This window comes from Lissotriton helveticus, chromosome 2_1 (assembly GCF_964261635.1).
Source record: "Lissotriton helveticus chromosome 2_1, aLisHel1.1, whole genome shotgun sequence".
Taxonomy (NCBI): domain Eukaryota; kingdom Metazoa; phylum Chordata; class Amphibia; order Caudata; family Salamandridae; genus Lissotriton; species Lissotriton helveticus.
This window is the reverse complement of record NC_136059.1, coordinates 1,226,972,203-1,226,993,278: the sequence shown is the minus strand read 5'-3', so window position 1 is coordinate 1,226,993,278 and position 21,076 is coordinate 1,226,972,203. Positions and strand designations below refer to the sequence as shown.

Here is a 21,076-nt window from a genome sequence, read left to right as displayed (position 1 = left end):
CTCATAATTAAAAACAAGGCATTTTTTTTAACATGGAAGCTTTGACAATAATTCAGAAGTACATTTTTGTAAGTGATTTTTTTTTTTAAAACATCAACGATTAGTGAACTAAGAGGCTAGACAATTGTCATGTATACCCTGCGCGTGGTCCCGATTTATTATAGAGCAACATTCCTTATGTTACGGCTTTGTCCTTCTTCTTGTGCACCTTTCAGTAGTTTTTAAATAGCGCAAACCCAACCAAAGGTATTGGAGCGCTTTGCATAAGCATCCGTTACATTACACAAGGCCATCATTTATTGTTTATAGGGATGGGGAAATGAAGGTATTTGCCCAGAATCAAAGAACGTTGAGCCGACGCCGAGACTCAAACCTCGTTCTCCATGCCCAAAGTCTCCAGCTCTGGCCCTAACGCCACACCCAGGGAATTGGGAAGGGGGTGGGGGGGGGGTCAGGCAGAATACACATGAAAGCTCAGGTTGCTGTTGGCTCGAGGTTACAACACGACCTCGAGAAGAGCGAGGCTTCAGACTTGAGCTTTCCGAGGCTCGCCCACCTTTACTTTTTATAATAAGTTGGATAAAGTACCACCTGCTGAGGAGTTCCATGGCTATATAAAGGAAAGTCGAAAGCAAAGTTCCTTTATCAGGTCATGGAGCCACGAAGTAGATCACATCTCCAGGCTGCGTGGATATGATCCATGCCATGGTGTGAATTTACGTATCTAACAGTAGTTGCGACCAAGTTTGATGCAAGAACTGTACTGTTTTCACAATCGGGCCTTTATACACACCAAGTTAACTGGGCAGAAGTTCTTTTATACTTTTATTCCGTGTCTACCTCTGGAGTTCACTATGCAACCGGTGCAGACAAAGGGTACACCCATTTTTCCTCATATCAGTTCAATATCCCTCTGATGCAGTCTGAATATCCTGTGGGGTACACCAGCCCTCTACAGCTTTTCTGGGATTTTAGGCCTTCCCTGTCTGTAATATGCATTTCTTGCTAAAAGGCAACAGGAGCTCCTCTTCTTTTTAAACAACCAAGGTTTTAGTAGGGTTTAACAAGGTTGACTGACATTCAAAGTGACTAGTGTGTGAGTAGCTTCTGTAGACTTGTTGTGAAGAACAGTTTAGTGGTTTTACCATTTGCAGTCCTTTGGTATTGAGTGGACGTAGATTGTGTAGTTAGTAACAATATGCCTTCATGACCGAACGTCCCTGTACTGGGTGATGTGACACCATGTCCAATCCTTTTCAATTTACAGTTATATTTGCAACTTTAACCTAGTAAGAAGAACTAATGAAGGGCATCAAGTTGTGGCATTAGACCCAGACCGCCAAACGCTGTAAAACAAAATTCTTTCAAGGTTAAACAAGAGAACGTTGGGAGGGGGGGAGAGCCTAGGGCAACCATTCCATGTATTACTGACCGTTCCGCAGGCCCATTGTGGCAGTTGAAGGGGAACCTCACTCCCTGGGAGTTCTCCTCCAGTTGACATTGTCATCTATTGTACTTTCAAGCACTATGGTTTATTTTATATAGACAACAAGTGCAAATCTGCTCAGTGGTTCCCCCTGGAATTTCGGCTTCCACTAGTAGTTGCGACAATGTTTGATGCGAGATTAGTGCTGCTTATTTCTACTGGTGTCATTGGTGTGTGTAGGTCCCACCATTGTACTGTTCTGGAAACCACCATTCCAGAATCGAGGCTGGCAGTCGATAGAGCAACATTGTGGTCTCTTTTCTGTTGCAGTCTCGGATGTAAATTCAGTAAATTGTACATCTCTCCTGCTCTGTAAGTATCTATTTGGGATATTGTTGGCTTCCTGGGACTTAAGTGGCTCTTCTCTTCTCTTCTCTCCACTTCCACTGCTGGTTCCATCCTAAACAACACCTAAAGAGGTGGGATTTTCCATCCGCAAACACTTTCTGCTTCTTTGTGAACAAAATGTACTTCAGAAAAGTTCTCACAGGATGACGGTCCCTTCCTGGAATGCTGCCGGGTCTTGCATGGCTCTCTCCTATTTTCTGCACTTCTCCAGAGTATGCCGTGACCTAGACCCAGTCTTTTCAGACATTGTTAAAGAAGTGGAATTTCCCATCCACAATCACTTCCAGCATAACTGTGAAGAACAATATGTACTTCAGAACAAGGTCTTAAAGTTTCCTTTTCATGCCTAGATAAGAGTTTGGTTCATTTTGTACTGTTTTTTAATAGTCGGAGGAGGAGGGTGAATGTGTACAGTTGCATTCTCTTATCTTGTTGAGCTGAGGCGCCTTGCTCGCTGGACAATAAAGTAAAAGGTTCCTATAAACAGTACCTTGGCGATAATGGGCTGTTTTCTGGCACCTGGTTGGGAAGTGGGGGAGGAAGCTCTGGTCAGCTGCGTGCCTTTTAAGCCGTAAAGTATTTGAATAGACCTACGGGAGCGATCTCCTTCATGATCTAGCCCTTTAGAAATAGTTACATTGATGGTCCCCCGGATTTCTCTGTCATGCATTATTATGACTTTTTCTGTTGTGACCATATTAAGGCATCTTCTGCTCTTTATTTTAGGAGCCTTACCCTTGCTTACCGTTTCTGTAACTAGTTGCAAAGTTCCACAATTCCTAGTTCCATTGTGGTCACTGGTTTATGCGTTTGGCACTCTGTCCGCAAGTTTGTTGTGCTCTGTTCTTAGCACCTTCAACTTTTATCACTACTGAGTCTGTCTTGCCCTTCTGTGGTCAGTGCGTTGCGGTCTTTGGTGCAAACTTAGAACATGTGCCTTTTGGGTCCTCATGATCAGTGGAGCTTATGAAGTTTAGGGGGTGCTTCCCAGAACAATAGAGTTTTGCAGAAACAAAATGACCAGAACACCTGCATCGACCAAGGCAAAGAGCTGCCAATGCCTGACCAATTGACTTTGCCAGTGCTTTTTTTTTTTACTTCTCACTGTAGACGTAGGAGTCCTCATGTTACCAGTACTTTAAAAAAGTAAATTCAGATTGAGGGTCTTAGGGTCCGGCCATTTTATTCATTGGCTGTTGATGGATTTTCCATGGCTTGTGATTGCTTGTGTGGGCTGACCCTCAAGGCTATGGCATTTTGGGGTTTACTTGTTGTCCCATCCGTGATCTCATTGGTGATGATGCTCAAGAAGCTCTTCAGTAGCAATATTTGTAGCTAGTAATTGAGCACCAAATTGTGGTGTTTGATGTATTTACTTTACTGGCATGGTAACCTTATAACGGCTGGCTTGTGGTGTTTTTATTTAGGAAGGTTGTCCCGTTTGTCTTTATTGCAGGCTAAGGCTAGTCATTAATCACCCTTGCAAGGTCATTCACCTTTGCTGCCTTTATAATGTTCTTAGATTTTCAACTGTTTTTGTTTACAAAGTCAAGACATGCAGGCAATGTCAAAAGTGTTCAGTATGCAGTAGTTTTTTGTATTCACCACTTCAAACACAAATTTAATGTTCTTGCTCTTTCCACATACAGGTTAATTCTGCTAATGCAGTCCATTTAGCTAAGGTGCCCAGCTTCCATGTAGTTGTTTCTTTTTAAAAAAAATATTTTTATTATTGCAAGAAGAACATCTTCATTAAATTTACATAGTATAACATACAAACAAGAAAAACAAATATAGACTAACAAATATCATTAGAAACCATGTAGTTGTTTCTAATGATATTGCTTATTTATTTTTTATTTTTTTCTGGAGTAGCTGTTGGCAACCCACACATTCGCCCAACTATTTAAGAAACACTTCTTATAACAAAAAAACAGACCTGTTGACATTGGCAGTGCTTGTGCTTTTTGTTTGTGGTGGGTCCCTATTGTACATTGTGCTTGTTGCTGTCATGGACCGGCCCAGCAAGAGTCTGGGAGGGACACTTCTGCCCCCTTGGTAAATGAGGTCATAAAGGCTCAGCTGCCTCTGAAAAGGCCACTCGTGCCCACTCTGGCCCTCTGGAGACCCCTGAACAGCACAAAGACAGCCTTAATCAGCCTAGACGCTAGCCAAAAAAAAGAGGCCAACAGCTGCAACCAGTCCATTGCCCGAGTGCCTGTCTTACCAGTCCGATCCTGTGTGGATTAATCTAAGGTTTCCTGTCCGTGTGTTTGTCTGCCGGCTACGTGCCACCCCACCTGTGGACCGGTCAATCAATAACTTCGGGCCTAGGTCTCATTGCTGGCCTGACTACATATTTGCGAATCGGGTTGATGTGGAGTTCACAACGGGCGAATTTGTTAATAAAGACGCGATCTTGTTCGCATAAATCAATATATCTTTTTTAATCAGTATTGACTTTTTCCATATTAACATTTGCTGAAGCAATTTTGCAATAGCCACATTGACGACAATTAAAGAGACAGAATGAAAGCCATCTGAAAAAAAAGAAATCACATTTTTTCATGTAGAAACTCTAAGACATGACAGAAAAATGTGAACAGATAAAGAAGCTTCTCAAATGTCCTTAGTCATACTATTTTATAAAGATATTATGCATCAGCTTTTATTACCTGTCTTAAAAGGAAAATTAAAGTCCGATTTATTGAGATATAGTCAATTCAGAATATGCTTGACGATCTCTGATCAGTGAGATGCTTGAGAGAATATAACAACAAGACTATACATTGCTAGTGTGGGTTACAGCAGTAAAAGTATAGAAATTTTGAAGAAACAGGAAAAGAATTAGGGAAAAGAATTAGGCTGTGTGTGGCCAGCCAAGAGGCTCTGTAAATACGGGGTGCAATTTTGTGGCATATTTGCTGACTGCGGACGTATAAAGCATGGGATCTGCTTGTTTACGCCCCCATTTCAACAAATGTTGTGATCCAAGCAGTGGTCGAAGTGGGCGGGATTGGCAGGGCACGGCGTGTCCCTACTTCTTTAATTCAATAGATTCCGTTCCCCTACTGTTGATATTTCAAATATGCGTCCCAGGACGGCAGAAATAGCCATGGCCTACAAATGAGGCTTGGCGTTCGGGGCGGGCTGGTGGGCAGAGAAGGAAAAGGAGACTGTCTTTTCTTTCTTGCCCAGAGAAGACAAGGACAGTGTCCACTTCTGCTCTGCCACTAGCAGCTGCCCCTCTCTCTTTCTTTCTCTTATTCCCTCTCTTTCCTTTCTAGCCCCTCCTCCTTACTTAGTGAAAACCGTGACTTCAGGAAGCGGTTCTCACCCTATCTTTCATGTATTTGTTATCCTGGGAAATGGATCCAAAAAAGAAAATCTTTTGCTGGAAATGTCGTCTTTTTCTGACATATTTCTTTTCCAAAGTGCAGCTTCGGGAATAAAAGGTTCAAAATATTAAACAAATAAATAACTAAATTAAGCAAGACAGAGAGGTCGCAAAGTGACCAGATTGATTATATTCACACCCAAACATCGTCATTTTACAGAGTTTGCACGTGAAGCACTACTTTGTTTTCTTGTCTTTCTTTGCACAGCATTGTTTTCCCCGGGTGGGGGCATGCACCAATCCTGGAGGTACTGCAATGCCTGATTGATGGGAGGATTGGAAAACAAAATGTGTACCGTGGCTCTGTATTCACAGATGTGGTCTTTTTAAACCATATTGCTTACATTTTTAGGTCGAGCATTCAAGACCTCTTGTATATACTTTAGTATATACTTATATGTATATGTACTTTGTGGGCTCTGGAGATCAGCCCTAGGACTTGTCTGCTTCCGCTTAGGGACTTGTTTTCTGTTCAACTGCCTCTATTTAACCGTCTTGACAGAAAACAACCAGTATAGGTCAGTAAAATACCAGAATTGCTTTCTGCTGAGGGACTTTCTTGTTTTTATTTTGTCTGACAACTGCATCTATTTAACTTTCTTGATAGAAAACGACCAGCAGAGGTCAGTAAAATACCAGATTCACTTTAGCATTCTCTAGATTACAGTCCATAGAAATTGTCTTCCACGAGCACCCGTAGACTAATATTTTTTTTCAATCTTGTATTTTCAGTGATATGACCACCGAAGGCCCTGATTTATATTAAAAACAGAGATTTTTGGACTATACCTTTTCCCGCTGAAAGGCAATATTTCCCTCCATGTGTTCCCATACCTGGCGACTCACGCAGTTTGGTGCTTACTTTCCCTCCATGTTAAAGAACAGTAGATGTTCCAGCACCCAGGCTAATGTGCTGTATAGCCAAATATATATATACGGTCCCAAAGGCGAGACTGAATGCATTGCAAATGCTTGTTTAAGGATATACGCAATGGACATTAAATTGGTCCCTTCCGGGCCCTACAGTCATGTCCTTCACTTTTCAGGCAAAAGCACTCCCTGATTTCAGAATAGTGAGTGTAAAAGTGTTAAGGTAACCATGTTGTTCCTGCTTACATTTCACATGCTTTACTTAATCTTGCATTCCCTACGAGTGTTTGCTTTTTCCAGGATGTTACTTTCTTTTTTTTTAGACCGCATATTGCTTTTGTCTAGTGCATAATTTGAATTGAGTGGCATCCAAGTGTTTATAGAGGGCCACAATTGAGGTGTAGGTGAAGGCAGTGCAAGTTTCTCTCTGTGGGGCAGTATGTTGTTCAGTAGGGGAGAGAATGTGGCATTATGGTCAGAACTGCTGAATTTGGAACTGGGGTACCAGGTTCAGACCTGGTGTCTTAGCACCAGCAGGTGGACCCTAGTGGTGGCATGTGTTGGTGAACCTTGAAGGCCTGTCCATCATAATCCATACTGAACCTCATCTCCTTTACTTTTTTAACTTTATTTCAGCGTATAAGCCATACAAGCACATGAAATAAAACATACATAAAACATTTGACATTTACAGTATAAATGTACAAAATTCAATACAATAATGTTACCAGTGAACAACGTAGGGATTTAATGCAATTTGTATGGGAGGTGCTTAATACCTCCCTAGGCTTAAATTAATTGTTAACATAATTGAAAATCCAGCTATCCTGAAGCTAAGCGAATGTGGCTTTTTATAGGCAATAAAATAGGCTATTCACCTGCTAAAAGAATATAAAACTCTAATCTTAATCCTTTTATACAACAAGAATTACCCTTCCTATTCTCCGATTGTACAGCAGCCTTGTTACTGTTTGCCGCTTATACAAGTTTCTTATAAGGGATGCCTAACTTGTAGCTTATTCTCCACACACTCATCAGAAAATGAGAGCGAGACCAAAGATTGACAACCTGCATGTGTCGTATGTCCGAATCCTTAGTGCTTCCTTATGTTCCCTATCTCCCAGTTTCTGCCAGAGCGGAATAATCCAACACCTCCTTTGTGACACATAGATTGGGCAGAAAACGATAATGTGCTCAATGGTTTCATTTTGATCCCCACAGGCCAGGCAATGCAACTCATTTGCCCATGGTACACGCTCCCATTTGCAGTGAAAGCCTGGACAGGTAAAGGTCCATACCGGAACTGCAAGTAGAGACCTGGCTGGAGGAGGTTCTATTTTGTCCAGTAAGTCCTTTAGCTTGAAGGAATCCTTGTCTGTGAGATAGTAATTTGTTAGGTTTCCGTGGCTTGACTGGCTATACATACGATTATCTTTATATCGCCAGTATGCAGTTTTAATATTTGATTTGGAACTAGCCTCAGCCTGCACTGGGGTATTCTATAGACCCTTGAGGCCGATGGTTGTTAATGTACCCTTTACATGTTTTAGTCATGGAATTCTGCTAGAGCCCGCTAGGAACAAGATTTCCTCTAACCCCTGTCGATAAGCAGATAGCTCTGGGGTGACCCAGATCCTCCTCCAAAAGAGTATGGGGCGCTGTGCCATTTTTTGTGAAATATTTCTTGCTCCATGGTACAGTCTCCGTGGGAGCAAGGGAGTGCTTACTGGCAAACCGACCAGCTGTCGCATAAAGGGATTTTCCACCATTTCCAATGAGCTTGTACCTTGATGTCCCCATAGCTCAGCACCATAGGCAGCAGTCCCCAAGGCTTTAAGATTGTATATTTGGATTGCTGGTAGAATATGACGATGCTACGAACTGTGTGGCATTTTGAGAATGCCTCCCACCACTTGCTTGGTTTTAAATTGTTGCTGTGTAATGTGAGCTTGCTACCCCAGGTGTTCTGTAAGTGTGAGCCTGAGGTACACAAATGTACGGATACGTTCTAATGGGGCCCCTGCCACAGTGAGATGTGTCATTGTCGAAGGCCCAGCATTAAGTACCATATACTTGCTTTTGCTTACATAATCTCCAATCCCCTCATCCTGCAGAAGCAATCAAATTGATCCAGAAGCCTCTGAAGTCCCATCAGGGTTTTGGAGATCAGTAAAGTATCTTCTCCAGTATTACATCTTTCATAGATTCACATGCTTGTATCTTCCCCGTCGTCATGGTGGGAGTCTCACGGTAACAGAATGACCAAGCAGTATCATAGAGAAGAAAAACTGCATAGAAAATCCCCATAGGGGCTGTATTATTTGGTAACCAGACCATATCTTTGTTTGGACCAAAAGCCAGCCAATCAGCATTGCTGCCCTGCCCTCACACTCCCCAGCAGAAGCTTCCTGCCTCAGATTTCCAACCGCCTTCGTGTGATAAGGAGTCTCCCTGAGCTCTGCTCAGTTTTCTTCTGTTCCTGAGTGAACTTTTGACCTTTTGGAATCTTGTTTCCTGTCTTCTACATTAAGGTACTGTGTGTACTTATTTCTCTTATAATGGCTGACGGCTCTAAAAAGAGGCTGTTCAGGCCATGCAGGTCCTGTGGGAAGGCCAGACTGTTCTCTGAGGACCCACATGAGGACTGCCTTTACTGTCTCCACCCTAAACACCTGGTGAAAGACTGTAAGTTTTGTAGAAAATTTTCTGACAAAACTAAAAGAGACAGAGAGGCTAGACTACTGTTATGGCTTCAGAAGAAGAAGGCCACATCAGGCTCAGATTCTGAGGAGGGATCTTCTCATTCAACTCCCAAGAAAAGAAAGGCTTCTGTTTCTGTGGAGAGAGTGGAGTCTAAAAAGAGTAAAACTAAGGAGAAATCAACCGCATCTCTTCCTATTACTCCTGTGGTGAGACAGTCCAGTCTTAAGGAACCTGGGTCTGCACCCTCTACCAGCTCGCTGGCTTCTGCTCCAAGATCTGTGGTGAAGACTTCGGCTCCGTCAACGACGACTTCGTCGACGACTGTGGCTTCGTCGACGATAAGGTCTAAAGCTACGTCGACGACTGCGACGTCTACGATTACAACATCGACGAGTAAAATCTCAATGTCGACGAACAGGCCGTCGACGACGACCACGACGACTCCGTCGACGACAGGTTCGACGTCGAAGATGTCTACGGGGGCCCCGTCGACGAAGGTCCCGTCGACGAAGGTCCCGTCGACGAAGGTCCCGTCGACGAAGGTCCCGTCGACGAAGGTCCCGTCGACGATGGTCCCGTCGACGAAGGTCTCGTCGACGGTGGTTCCGACGACGGTGGTTCCGTCGACGAAAGGCCCGTCGACGACGGTTCCGTCGACGAAAATCGTGCTTTCTTCCGCAAAAGCATTCAAATCACCGCAGTCGAAGACCATGATCTCGATCCGGTCTTTTCAGTCTACAAGGGGTTCATCTACCATCAGTGAAGCTGCAGAGTTCACCTCGTGGACAAAGATTTCACCTTTGCCGCCGTCCTCATTGCTAGAGCAGGACTCAGATGGCGAGGAGTCCTCAGGTGCCGCCTACAGTCCTTCTCAGCTGCAGATAAAGAGCCAAGACACGGATGAAGAGGAGGTTTATTCCTTCAAGGACAGACCACAATCTTCCAGATATGAGTCATTTTAGGAATCTGGTGATTATGATGAAGAAGAGGAGGAGCAGCATGAGGACTCGAGGGAGGAAGATCATCAGGAGACGATGTCTATACCCCTCAACCTTGTCTCTGATCTTAGGTTGATGTTGAATGACTACTACCGTCGCTTCCCAGAGGCGAATTCCTCGCAACCAGCTAGGCAGACGCCTTTCTCTCAGACACCTGCAGCACCTGCTCAACAAGAACAGGGGGTGAGATCGCCGCAGGTTGTTACTATAAGGGACGACCTTACGGAATCCGACGAGGATGAGCAGCCTGAAGAAGGAGAACTCGTTCAGGATGCTTCAGGACAGGAATGGGACGAATACATTTTACCATCGACTGCATCGCCTGAACCACTCAAATCTACCTCCCCTCCTCAAGATATCGGAGGTTTTCATGATCTCATGGAAAGGGCGGCCAAAAGATTCAATCTGGATGTTGAGGTACAACAAACGGATTGTTTCTTGTATGACTTCAAAGATGAAAACAAGAGGTCGCTTCGCTCTATTCCAATTATACCTCACATCTGGGAGGAGGGTCTGAAGATCTTGAAAACACCTGCGTCTATTGCGGTCTCAGTTCCCCGCATTGACAAGAAATACAGAGCCCCAGAGTCCACAAAAGCCTGCCTCATTGGGCACCCCAGGCCTGAATCAGTTGTGACGCAGGCGGCACAAAGAAATTCTAAGAACCCGGTGGCTACTTCCCTAGTGCCACCTGACAAGGAGGGAAGGAGAATGGATGGAGCAGGTAAGAGGTTTGCAGTCATGGCTGCCTCTACCATTAAAGCGGCAAATGCTATGGCACTGCTTGGACGATACAACAGGCAAATGTGGTCTGATATTGCACCCATACTTTCTGCTCTTCCAGAGGACAAAAAGGAGGAAGCGGCAGCCATACTTAAGGAAGGCTCTAAATCTGCTGCCGAATCTATCGACATCGCCATGGATATTTCGTCCATGGCCTTCAGGCAGATGGCGGGAGCGGTTTCGCTTCGCAGACAGGGCTGGCTCAAGGCGACGTCTTTTCGTCCAGAGGTACAGGCGAAAATCGTTGATATGCCTTTTGACGGTGAAAACTTATTTGGAAAGCATATCGATGAGGCGTTGCAAGGCATAAAATCGGACACGGATACAGCTCGAGCGCTGGGATCACTTCAGCAAGGAAGGTTTCAGTCCTTTCGGAGGAGAGGTTCAAGAGGTCAATTTAATCAAAGATCCTCTTTTCAATCCAACCGATATCAGCCGTACAATCAGCAGGGATATCGACAGTATAACACTAACAACCAATTCAGGTCCTCCAACTCCTCTTACCAACAACAGTCCAGAGGCAAATCTAACGCCAGGGGGAAACCTCAGCAGTCTAATAGACGTCAATGATTTCAGGCCGGCGCTCCCCACACAACGGATCCACGACAAAGACCACTATCTGTCTCAATTTTACAACAACTGGATGTCCATTACATCGGACAAATGGGTTTTAGATGTCATAAGCAGGGGCCACATTCTGGAATTTGTGGAGATACCTCCGGATCAACCCCCAGTACTCGGGCTCAGCAAACATCGCCAGGAAATGCAGAAGGAAGTTCTCTCGCTTCTGCAAAAGGGAGCCATAGAGGAAGTGCCGCAACATCTCAGAGGGAAAGGCTTTTACTCGCATTTCTTCCTCATCAAAAAGAAACAAACCCGGAAATGGAGGCAGGTATTGGACTTAAGGGATCTAAATCGATACATAAAAAAGATACCCTTCAGAATGTTATCGTTACAAGAAATTCTTCTACTGATAAAACAAAACGACTTCATGGCCTCCTTAGATCTCATGGATGCGTACTTCCATATTCCAATTCTTCGGAAGCACAGGAAGTATCTCAGATTTGTTGTGGAGAGTCGCCACTTCCAGTTCAAGGTCCTGCCATTCGGACTCAAGTCAGCCCCGAGGGTATTCACCAAATGCATGGCCCCGGTGGCAGCCCATTTAAGACTGCAAGGGCATTACATTTACCCATATCTGGACGACTGGCTGGTGACCGGTCCATCCTTCAGGGAGGCAGAAACATCTCTTCAGAGCTGCATCCGGCTGTTTCAGCGATTGGGCCTGAAGACCAACTTAGAGAAATCCTCGCTGACTCCGGCCAAGGGCATCCAGTTCCTGGGGGCATGGATATGCACCAGTGCAGGGAAAGCCTACCCTTCCGAAGAACGAATGGGAAAGATCATGAGGCTAACGGCAGCTCTTCAAGCAAAAAGGTCCACTTCCGTGAGGATATACAAATCCATGTTGGGGATGATGTCATCCTGCATCCCTCTGGTGCCAAACTGTCGGCTTCGAATGAGGCCTTTGCAGGAACAACTGGACGAGCAGTGGGCCCAGGCCAAAGGTACCTTCGAGGATCGCATTACCATCACGAGCCATATGAAGGTGGCAATGTCATGGTGGAAGATTCGAAAGAACTTGGATCAAGGCTTGAGCTTCATTCCTCTAGATCACGACTTCGTGATGACAACGGACGCTTCGCTGAAAGGATGGGGTGCGCATCTTCAGGAGCTGGAAATTCAGGGCCTTTGGTCAGACTGGGAAGCTCAGCTTCACATAAACATGTTGGAGCTCAAAGCGGTGTTCCTAGGTCTTCAAGCATTTCTCCCCAGAATACGCCAATCGTCAGTACTGATCCAAACGGACAGCACCACTACCATGTTTTACCTACTAAAGCAGGGCGGTACGAGATCCAAACAACTGTCGACATTGGCGCAAAGAATCTGGAAATGGCTCATAACCAATGGAATTTCAATTCAGGTTCAGCATATTCAGGGAGTCCTCAACACACGGGCGGACGCCCTGAGCCGTACTACCAAGGCGATGCACGAGTGGGAACTACACCACACTCAGGTTCGCCTCTTGTTTCAAAGGTGGGGCACTCCCACATTAGATTTGTTCGCAACGCAAAACAACTCAAAGTGCGTTCAATTCGCGTCCAGATACCATCAACAGGGCTCCAAGGGAAATGCATTCCTCATGGATTGGACAGGAAGGTTTGCATACGCGTTCCCTCCCTTCCCGTTGATACCGCGAGTACTGCGCAAAATGAGATTGGAACCGTGCCGGATCATACTGATAGCACCAGCCTGGCCGAGACAGGCGTGGTTTCCAGACCTACTTCTTTTGTCGAGGGGCGAGAAAATCCAGCTCCCGACATTTCAAGACCTCATCTCCATGCAAGAAGGGCAAATTCTGCATCCGAATCTACAATCTCTAAAATTGTCAGCATGGAACCTCACGAGCGGGAGTTTCAAAATCTAGACATTTCACAAGAATGCAGACATGTTCTCTCACAGGCTAGAGCTGTATCAACAAACAAAACATATGCAGCGAAATGGACACGTTTCTGCCATTGGTGCAGCAGACAAAACTTGCATCCGTTTGAAGTACCACCTGAAGGTATCCTCCCTTACCTGCTGTCACTATCTAAGGCAGGTCTGTCGCATGCCTCGGTCAAGGTACACTTGGCAGCAATATCGCGCTTCAGGCGGAAGCCAAATGAACCATCTCTCTGGTCCTCCAGGATAATAAAGGAGTTTATCAAGGGACTTTTTAGGGTTTATCCACCCATCCAACGCCCTCCTGTGCCGTGGCACCTCAACACAGTACTATCACAGCTTATGAGGCCTCCTTTCGAGCCTATTCACAAGTCAGATTTGCAGTTCCTGTCATGGAAAACGGCCCTCCTTCTCGCCTTAACATCAGCAAGGAGGGTTAGTGAAATCCAGGCCTTTTCAGTGGAGGAACCCTTCTTACAATTTCGTCAAGACAGGGTTATCCTAAGGACAAATCCTACCTTTATTCCCAAGGTGGCAACATCTTTTCACCTCAATGAACCCATTATTTTGCCTACTTTTTTCAGCAATCCTTCATCGGAGGCAGAAAGAGCCTTACATTCTTTAGACATTTCCAGATGCCTAAAGTTCTACATTGAAAGGACAAAAACGTTCCGCAAGTCCAAGCAATTGTTCATTGCTTTTGAAGGGCAAAGGAAGGGTCTTCCTTTGTCAAGACTGAGTATTGCCAGATGGATCTCCGCAGCTATCCTGAAATGTCATGAAAAAGCGGGGAAGCCGCTATATTCTAAGGTACATGCACATTCCACAAGGAAGATGGCAACTTCGATGGCCTTGTTTGCAGGAGTGGCGCTGCCTGACATCTGCAGAGCAGCAACGTGGAAGAGCGTGCACTCTTTTACGAGACACTACTGTCTGGACACTGCGTGGAAAGAGGACACGGCAGTGGGACAAGCTGTTCTGAAACGTCTTTTTCAGTAAGGTATGACATAATGGCATGTTTTGTTGTCTATGCAATACTTTGATTTATGTGTCAACATGCATTTATCGTATTTCTTATATTATGATGTGTATTGTTATACCTTTGTCTTACGGCAGAGCTTCCTTTTTTAGTTCTGTCCTGGAAACGCTACTAATTTGGTGAGCACTGCTTACTACTCTGATACAAGCATGTGAATCTATGAAAGATGTAATACTGGAGAAGGAATTAGTTACTTACCTGTACACTATAGTTCTCCAGTATTATCTTTCATAGATTCACATGCGCCCGCCCGCCTCCCCGTTTCTCAGGCAGATCCTGTTTCTCGGTATTTATCCATGTCTCTCACTCGGGGACGGAAATCTGAGGCAGGAAGCTTCTGCTGGGGAGTGTGAGGGCAGGGCAGCAATGCTGATTGGCTGGCTTTTGGTCCAAACAAAGATATGGTCTGGTTACCAAATAATACAGCCCCTATGGGGATTTTCTATGCAGTTTTTCTTCTCTATGATACTGCTTGGTCATTCTGTTACCGTGAGACTCCCACCATGACGACGGGGAAGATACAAGCATGTGAATCTATGAAAGATAATACTGGAGAACTATAGTGTACAGGTAAGTAACTAATTCCTTCAGCAAACTTGATGGCAGGGACCCTCATGTTTGCTAATCTAGGCGCGTTGTTGTCACATTGGTCCAGAAATTTAACAAGCTCACCTCCAGTCTTGTAGGCAGGCCTTTGAAGCAGCGCCCCCTAGAGCAATATTGACTGCCACTGAGGTTACAGGACCCCTGAGAAGGGCCAGCTCTAGGTGGTGGGACCGGTGTGACCGCAACAGGTTCTGACTTTGGTTGGGGGCGTTTTGTTTGCAAGTATATTATGGTTTTTAAAAGGGCTTGCTGCCTCCTTCCTGGCCTCCAGCAATTTTCGGCAACAATAAAAATGTCGTGATAACTCCAGTGATTAATGTTCTTCCTAGAGAGTGATCAGAGTTTTGTCTAGTAGAAGTTTTGACTCGTGGAAAGGTAGTGCAGAGGGTTAATGTGCCTGCTGCAAAGAACATGCACCATGCAGATCACAAAGTGCACATAATATATAAATAGGTAAATGGGTTACTGCTTTTGTCAGAGAGAGCCTTTTGTTATTTGTAATTTTTAAATTATTATCCTAACGTAGAACAGTGAACTATTAGCTGTCACCTAAGAGGTGCATGCAAACGGCAAGGTATAAATTAGAGCGTTATGTTTTATTGCCCCAGTCTTTGATTATACTAATGTTGCAAAAAGTGTTCATTTGGATATAAATCAATTTTGATTATTAAAAAGAACCCCCCTAACCATAGTATTACATTTTAAATTCTGAGTTTGTTTCTCCAGACCAATCCGTATTAAAACTATACTGCCTACTAGTATGGTTGTCATGTGACTCCTACACTGTGTAGTCCTTGGCCTTATGTAACATTTACTTAACAGTGATTTACACATGTATAATTGATTGTCTCTGTGTAATGTGTGTGATATAAAAATGCTCTGACACCCTACACTGGTATAAGTGGCACTATAAATCAAATTAAATGCATATGAGCGAGAGTGTGGTTATGGAGACTTGGAGGGGGCTCTGTTAATGGGTGGTAGTGAAGGAATCCATGGCAGAGGTGGGCATTGGGGGGGGGGGGCACCAACAAACATTGTTGCACCAGGCACAACTAGCGCTAAAGCCGGCCCTGCCCTTGACTCCAGTCCGCCTCACCCATTGGTACCTCCATTGACCTTGTTTCTGCAGTAGTAGCTGCAACTCACCAGGATCGGCAATGCAGGATTTTCAGGCACACTAAACTATGTTCGCAAACTTTACAGTCTCTCTGCTTCATGCACAAGCACTTTTAACATGTGCTGCCTGCTTTGGGGCTGCTGAGATTATGCATCAAAGGAGGACAAAATGATGCTGCGATGTTGACTAAATTATGCAGCAAAAATGCTGCAGCGTAATGCAGTATATTTCCTGACACTTTATTATTTTTACCCATGCAACAGTCTCTGGAAAGATTTTGCCTTATTAGTACCAGTGTAACATACAAATGCAGCAGTGAGAAAGGTGATCAGTTAACCTTTGCAAAGGGCCGTCCACTTCGCAGCAAGACAAGTCACATTTCTTAGTAACTTTTGATCTGTTTGAGCTATAAACAATTTGTTAGTTAAAATTGTCATATTATGCAGCAGATGTATTATGTGGCAAATAGGACAGAGCCATAATTATATAGAAAACCAGTGCAAACTAGGATATTTTGCTACTCATGTTTAAACTGCTCTTGTAGAAAAGGGGAGGAGAAGCACTGATGACAAACTCCATGGTTCGGAGACAAATGGCTTGTGCTTTCAATTTTTTAGCACATTTGGAACATGCTGTGATAGGAAACATCCCACTTTTGAATGTATTTTAATGCCAAAAACTCATATTAAACCTTAAATAATCATATGTATCTATTGGTTGAATTAAATGAAAAAATAACCTGAAACTGTTCAGTTAAATGCAGGGCACAAGTCCTAAAAAAAGAAGTGGGTGGACGCTCCAAGTTTGGTGGTCACCCAAAGTGTCTACACAACCGGAAGTGACGTCACGAAAGGTAGTCCCCTCATTACAGGGAGTCCTTCACTTTGACCCTCTGTCACACTGTGCCAGCCCGGCTGCCCTTTGTGACTTCTTAGCTTCACGCATTTCAGCAGCGACAGGCACCTCTCTGCTCTATCCTATGGGTTCAAAGTTGTTGAGTCTTTTAAACCACAATTAGAACGCGCAGCCTTATAACTCTTGTATAATTACAGGTCGCGATCTCACCAACTGTGACATGGTCGCATTTGTTGGTGTCTCTCCATCTCACGGGTTGTCCCGGAATAGCTCCTGAGCCTCAGGCATCCAGCTCTTCTTCCAGGAAAAAACAGTGAGGCAGAGGGGACGGCGTCCACCTGGTAAAAACCCGGTAAAATAAGTAGGGGACACCGTCCACCCGCGTGGTACCCCAACTCGAGCCCTGGTTAAATGCCAAACAAATACTAACAATTGGGATGTTTTGCGCATTCGGGCCACACCTCTGACTCCACTCCCTGATCCAATCCTCGGGTTATTCCCGCCCTCTGATTCTCCTCCCACAGTTCCCCTACTTCGACCACTGAATCCAAGACACATTTCAATCTCCTTGTGTCCCAGTTACCTGACAACATTTGGAACATGGCGAAACAACTGACTCCCGGATTAGAGCTCTGTTAAATAAATTAAAGAAAAAGTATTTTCATTCAAGCGAGAACAGATCCCACCGCCTAAAACACGACAGCGTCTACACCTATGTGTGTGCACTGGGCCTCAGTGCTTATGCAATGCTGTGTGATGTCAGGCTCCCTTTGTGCGCATACCCTGTGTACATCCGCGTGTCAGCACCCTGCCACCTTTACAGCCCTGGTCTTGCACCCGAGAACAACAGGATTCATCTGCTTTTTGTCGGAGTCGCCCTGTCACTGCCGCCGGGAGCCATCTTCTGTGACATCATCACTCATGCTGTCACTTCAACACCCTTTCTACCCATCGACCCAGTTCTTGTCCTGTCGGCCAGTTCATACTGGTTATTTTCAGTCCGTGGGAGCTCGGGCCAGCCCTTCCCCTTGGTTATTTTGGAGCCCCCAGGCTCGCACACACCCGGGCGGCTCACTCTGCCTTCGTCTGGTACTGTACCTCACATGCTGGCTTTTGATCCTTGCTGCGTTTCTTCATCACGCCCTTCGCTCCCCGAGGCCCGGCAGCGCGACCATGCTCCTCACGGAACGCAGGCTGAGGTAAACTCTCGGCCGGCCTTCCTTCCTTTATGTATTTGTAAGCGTTATGTGCAAGATTGATGCATAGAAGCGTGTACAGGAAAAACCTCTAACCCTGCTCTTGTTTTCTGTTGTTTCAGTGTCAAGGATGAAGAACGGCCCATGTCGCCTTTCTACATGAGGTGAGTCATTTTACCGCCCTTGGAGCCCCCTTAAAATAAGTTGGGTTAACCTGAAATGTGTGCAGGAGATTGAGTGACGCAGTGTGCGCGTTTGTGGTTTCGTGTCTCCCTTGCCTTTGTAATGTGTATATATATTTTTTCTTAATCTGACAGGATATTTTATTGCGCACCACAACTTCGAATCGAGGGCGTTATTATGTAAAATGTACTTTAATATAGCCAAATGTTTTTTCTAGGTAATATTTTAAAATTGTATGTGCATTTAATGCACATTTGAAATTGAAACCCACTTTACCGACCTCCGAGTAGTGAAAGGCTTTCAGCGTTCTATGTTTAAAAACGGAGACCTGGAGATCCGGCAGATCGCATCTGCGGGTGTTTAATCTAGTTATTCTTAGCCATCTGCACAGATTACGCTTGAAGTGGTGAACAAAAAGTGGATTGCGTCATAGCTTCGTGTTAGGAACGAGACGTCATTAGTGACAGCCGTGTTTTGAATCTGATTGAATATAGGAAGAACCTATTCTAAGTCTTAGTTCGAATCCCACCCGCTTGTTTACCATGTTGTACTGCTGATGCGTCACGTGAATTGCATGTGTGTTGGGTGATAGTACGCGCCTGTTACTTAAGTACCAAGAGACTGCTCGGTATCTCGCGTAGATTATAGAAGTGGTTTAAAGGATTCCTCAGGCCTGCCCCGCTCCTCCCTCAGTGTGCTCATGTGGGGTTGCTATACTAGCCTCTGGAATCCACCTGGATAGGCAACAGAGAGGCGATAAAAGCATTGTTTTTTAATTGAAAAGGTAATGGTAAGGATGAAGTCGGTGATCTAATCCACTAATTCATTCTGATCGAGGAGCCCTTGGAACAACAAATCCGATAGTTGTAGTTGTTGTGTGGGTGTGTACGACAAACTAACGTGCTGAAAAATGAACACTTTTTACCACGCTTCTTTTATTGTGCCAATCTTGCCTATCGGGAGAGATTTAATGATACAAATGTAGTTGCCCTGCCTGGTGGGCTAAAGTAATAGAAAAGAAAAATGCGCAGGAGGTCATCCATAAGAAATGAGTGGCCCAGTGACATTTTGCAGCTGTTGGTCCCTAAAAGAAACGGAGGGCAGGTGTGGGGAAGGGGGGTCCTGGAACGGTACGGGCGGGGGAGCTTCAGTAAGCAGCAATTGAATGGGGGAGCTTGAAGGGGTGGGTGGTGTAGCCAGACTAAGGGGCCGATTAGGATGGCGGTTTTTCCGCATCCTCCGGGCCGGCGGAAGTGTCCGCCGGCCTGGAGGATGCGGAAAAACCGCGGCGGAGACTCCAAAGACCCACCGCCAAATTAGGATGGCTGGTGGGTCTGGAATTCCGTCCGCCGCTTTTCCGCCGCGGTCGGCTTCCGACCGCGGCGGAAAAGCTATAACATGGCAGGCGGTGTCTATGAGACACCGTCCGCCATATCATGATGTGTGTGTAAATATGCTTTTCCACGGCGGCATTGCCGCCATGGAAAAGCATACGGACCTTCACTTCGGGGGCCCGTTGCGGGCCCCCTGGGTGAAGGGGTGGTGGTGGGTGCACATGGGGGGTACCTATGGTACCCCCCTGCATTTGCGTGCACAATGCAGCAGGCACCGCGCGGTGCCTGCCGCTTTGTGCACGCAAATGCTGTGCATGCATTTTTTACATTGGGGCGGGTGCAGCTTGAAGCTGCACCCGCCGCAATGTTAGAGATAGAGGATGTGACCGCCACCCTGGCGGTCACATCCTAATCAGATCGGAGGGAACGCCGCAGCCCATGCGGACGTTCCCTCCTCCTCAGGGGTCGCGGACGGACTCAAGTCCGTCCGCGATCCTAATCGACCCCATAGTGTGTGTGCACTACTTTTTGAATGTTCGCATCTGCAAAATGGTGTGGGCTGATATCAACACTGATATACAGGCCTGTGCGCCAGTGTCAGCGGAACGTCAGTAGCCAATGGCTCAAAGAGGCTGTTCTAACGCCCCTGTCTATGTAGGCATGGTGTGTGAGGACACTAACCCTCAGAATCTACAAGGGTAGAATGAAGGTCCAGCATACAGGACCCCAATTGGGCTATGCGAATCAAAAGGCTATGCAGTTCCTAACAGGAGCAGAAGAGGTTGGTAGAAGCCTGAAGCGTCAGATCGGGAGATCTGATTCCCCAGGAGCAAGAGCTCTCACACCCAAATGGGTGTCATTCTTCATCATTGGGCAGCTCCTCCTTGGGCTGGCACTACAGTGCCCAACGGGCCCAAGGAGAGGGGGGTCTTTGCCGGAGTTCTTTTGTATTTTGCTGACGTGAAGAGTGAGGTACATGATAATGTGAGTAGAATGGTGTAATGTGGGATTCAAAATAACTAAGGGATTCCCTTAGTCAGTGTAATGTGGTGTTATCGTTTAAAAATAATGAATGGCTGGAACGTGATTAAATGGTCCAAAATAGCTCAGTAAGTGATAATTAAAAGAAAGTCAACATGTTTCTTGCCTATTTAATGTCAAAGCTGATCATGACAATTCATCAGGACCAAAATCCTAATCTACTTATGGTTGGGTCAGTAAAAGGTGCATAATATGTAAACCGTACCCAACAGCTTTCACAATAGTATGTAGTATACCTTCAGAGTTTTAAAAAGCGACCTGAAAAGAGGAAATCAACAATGAATCGATATATTTACAATCAATAGCATACTGTGCAATAGGAGCTGTGCATTCCGGGGTCATCTACACCCTAATGGTGCAGATGTGGAATGACCAAAGTAAAAAATTAACCATAAAAAAAAGAAGTACACACACATGGACAAAAGACACGCGACTCACAACAAAAGCCCAAATGCGCAGTTTGGGGGCAGTGAAGAAGGCAAGAGCCTGTGTTCCAAAGAGAGAGGCTTACTATATGAGGGAAAGTACTATACCCTAACAATAAGTGGCAGAGGAAAACGAGCAATTAAGTTTCAATATCAGAGGGGAGCCGCTCCATAGAAGTCCAACATC

The 21,076-nt window shown here is 45.3% G+C and overlaps 1 protein-coding gene across 5 annotated transcripts in view; it reads left to right on the top strand.

Moving 5' to 3' along the window:
• Positions 1-21,076, top strand: part of FAM13A (family with sequence similarity 13 member A) — a 906,414-nt gene that overhangs the window by 619,886 nt on the left and 265,452 nt on the right. For all 5 annotated transcript variants that reach the window (XM_078676111.1, XM_078676110.1, XM_078676109.1 and 2 more), the window contains one exon: positions 18,029-18,070. In XM_078676111.1, coding sequence (XP_078532237.1) covers positions 18,029-18,070 — 42 coding nt within the window. The remainder of the gene's footprint in view (positions 1-18,028; positions 18,071-21,076) is intronic.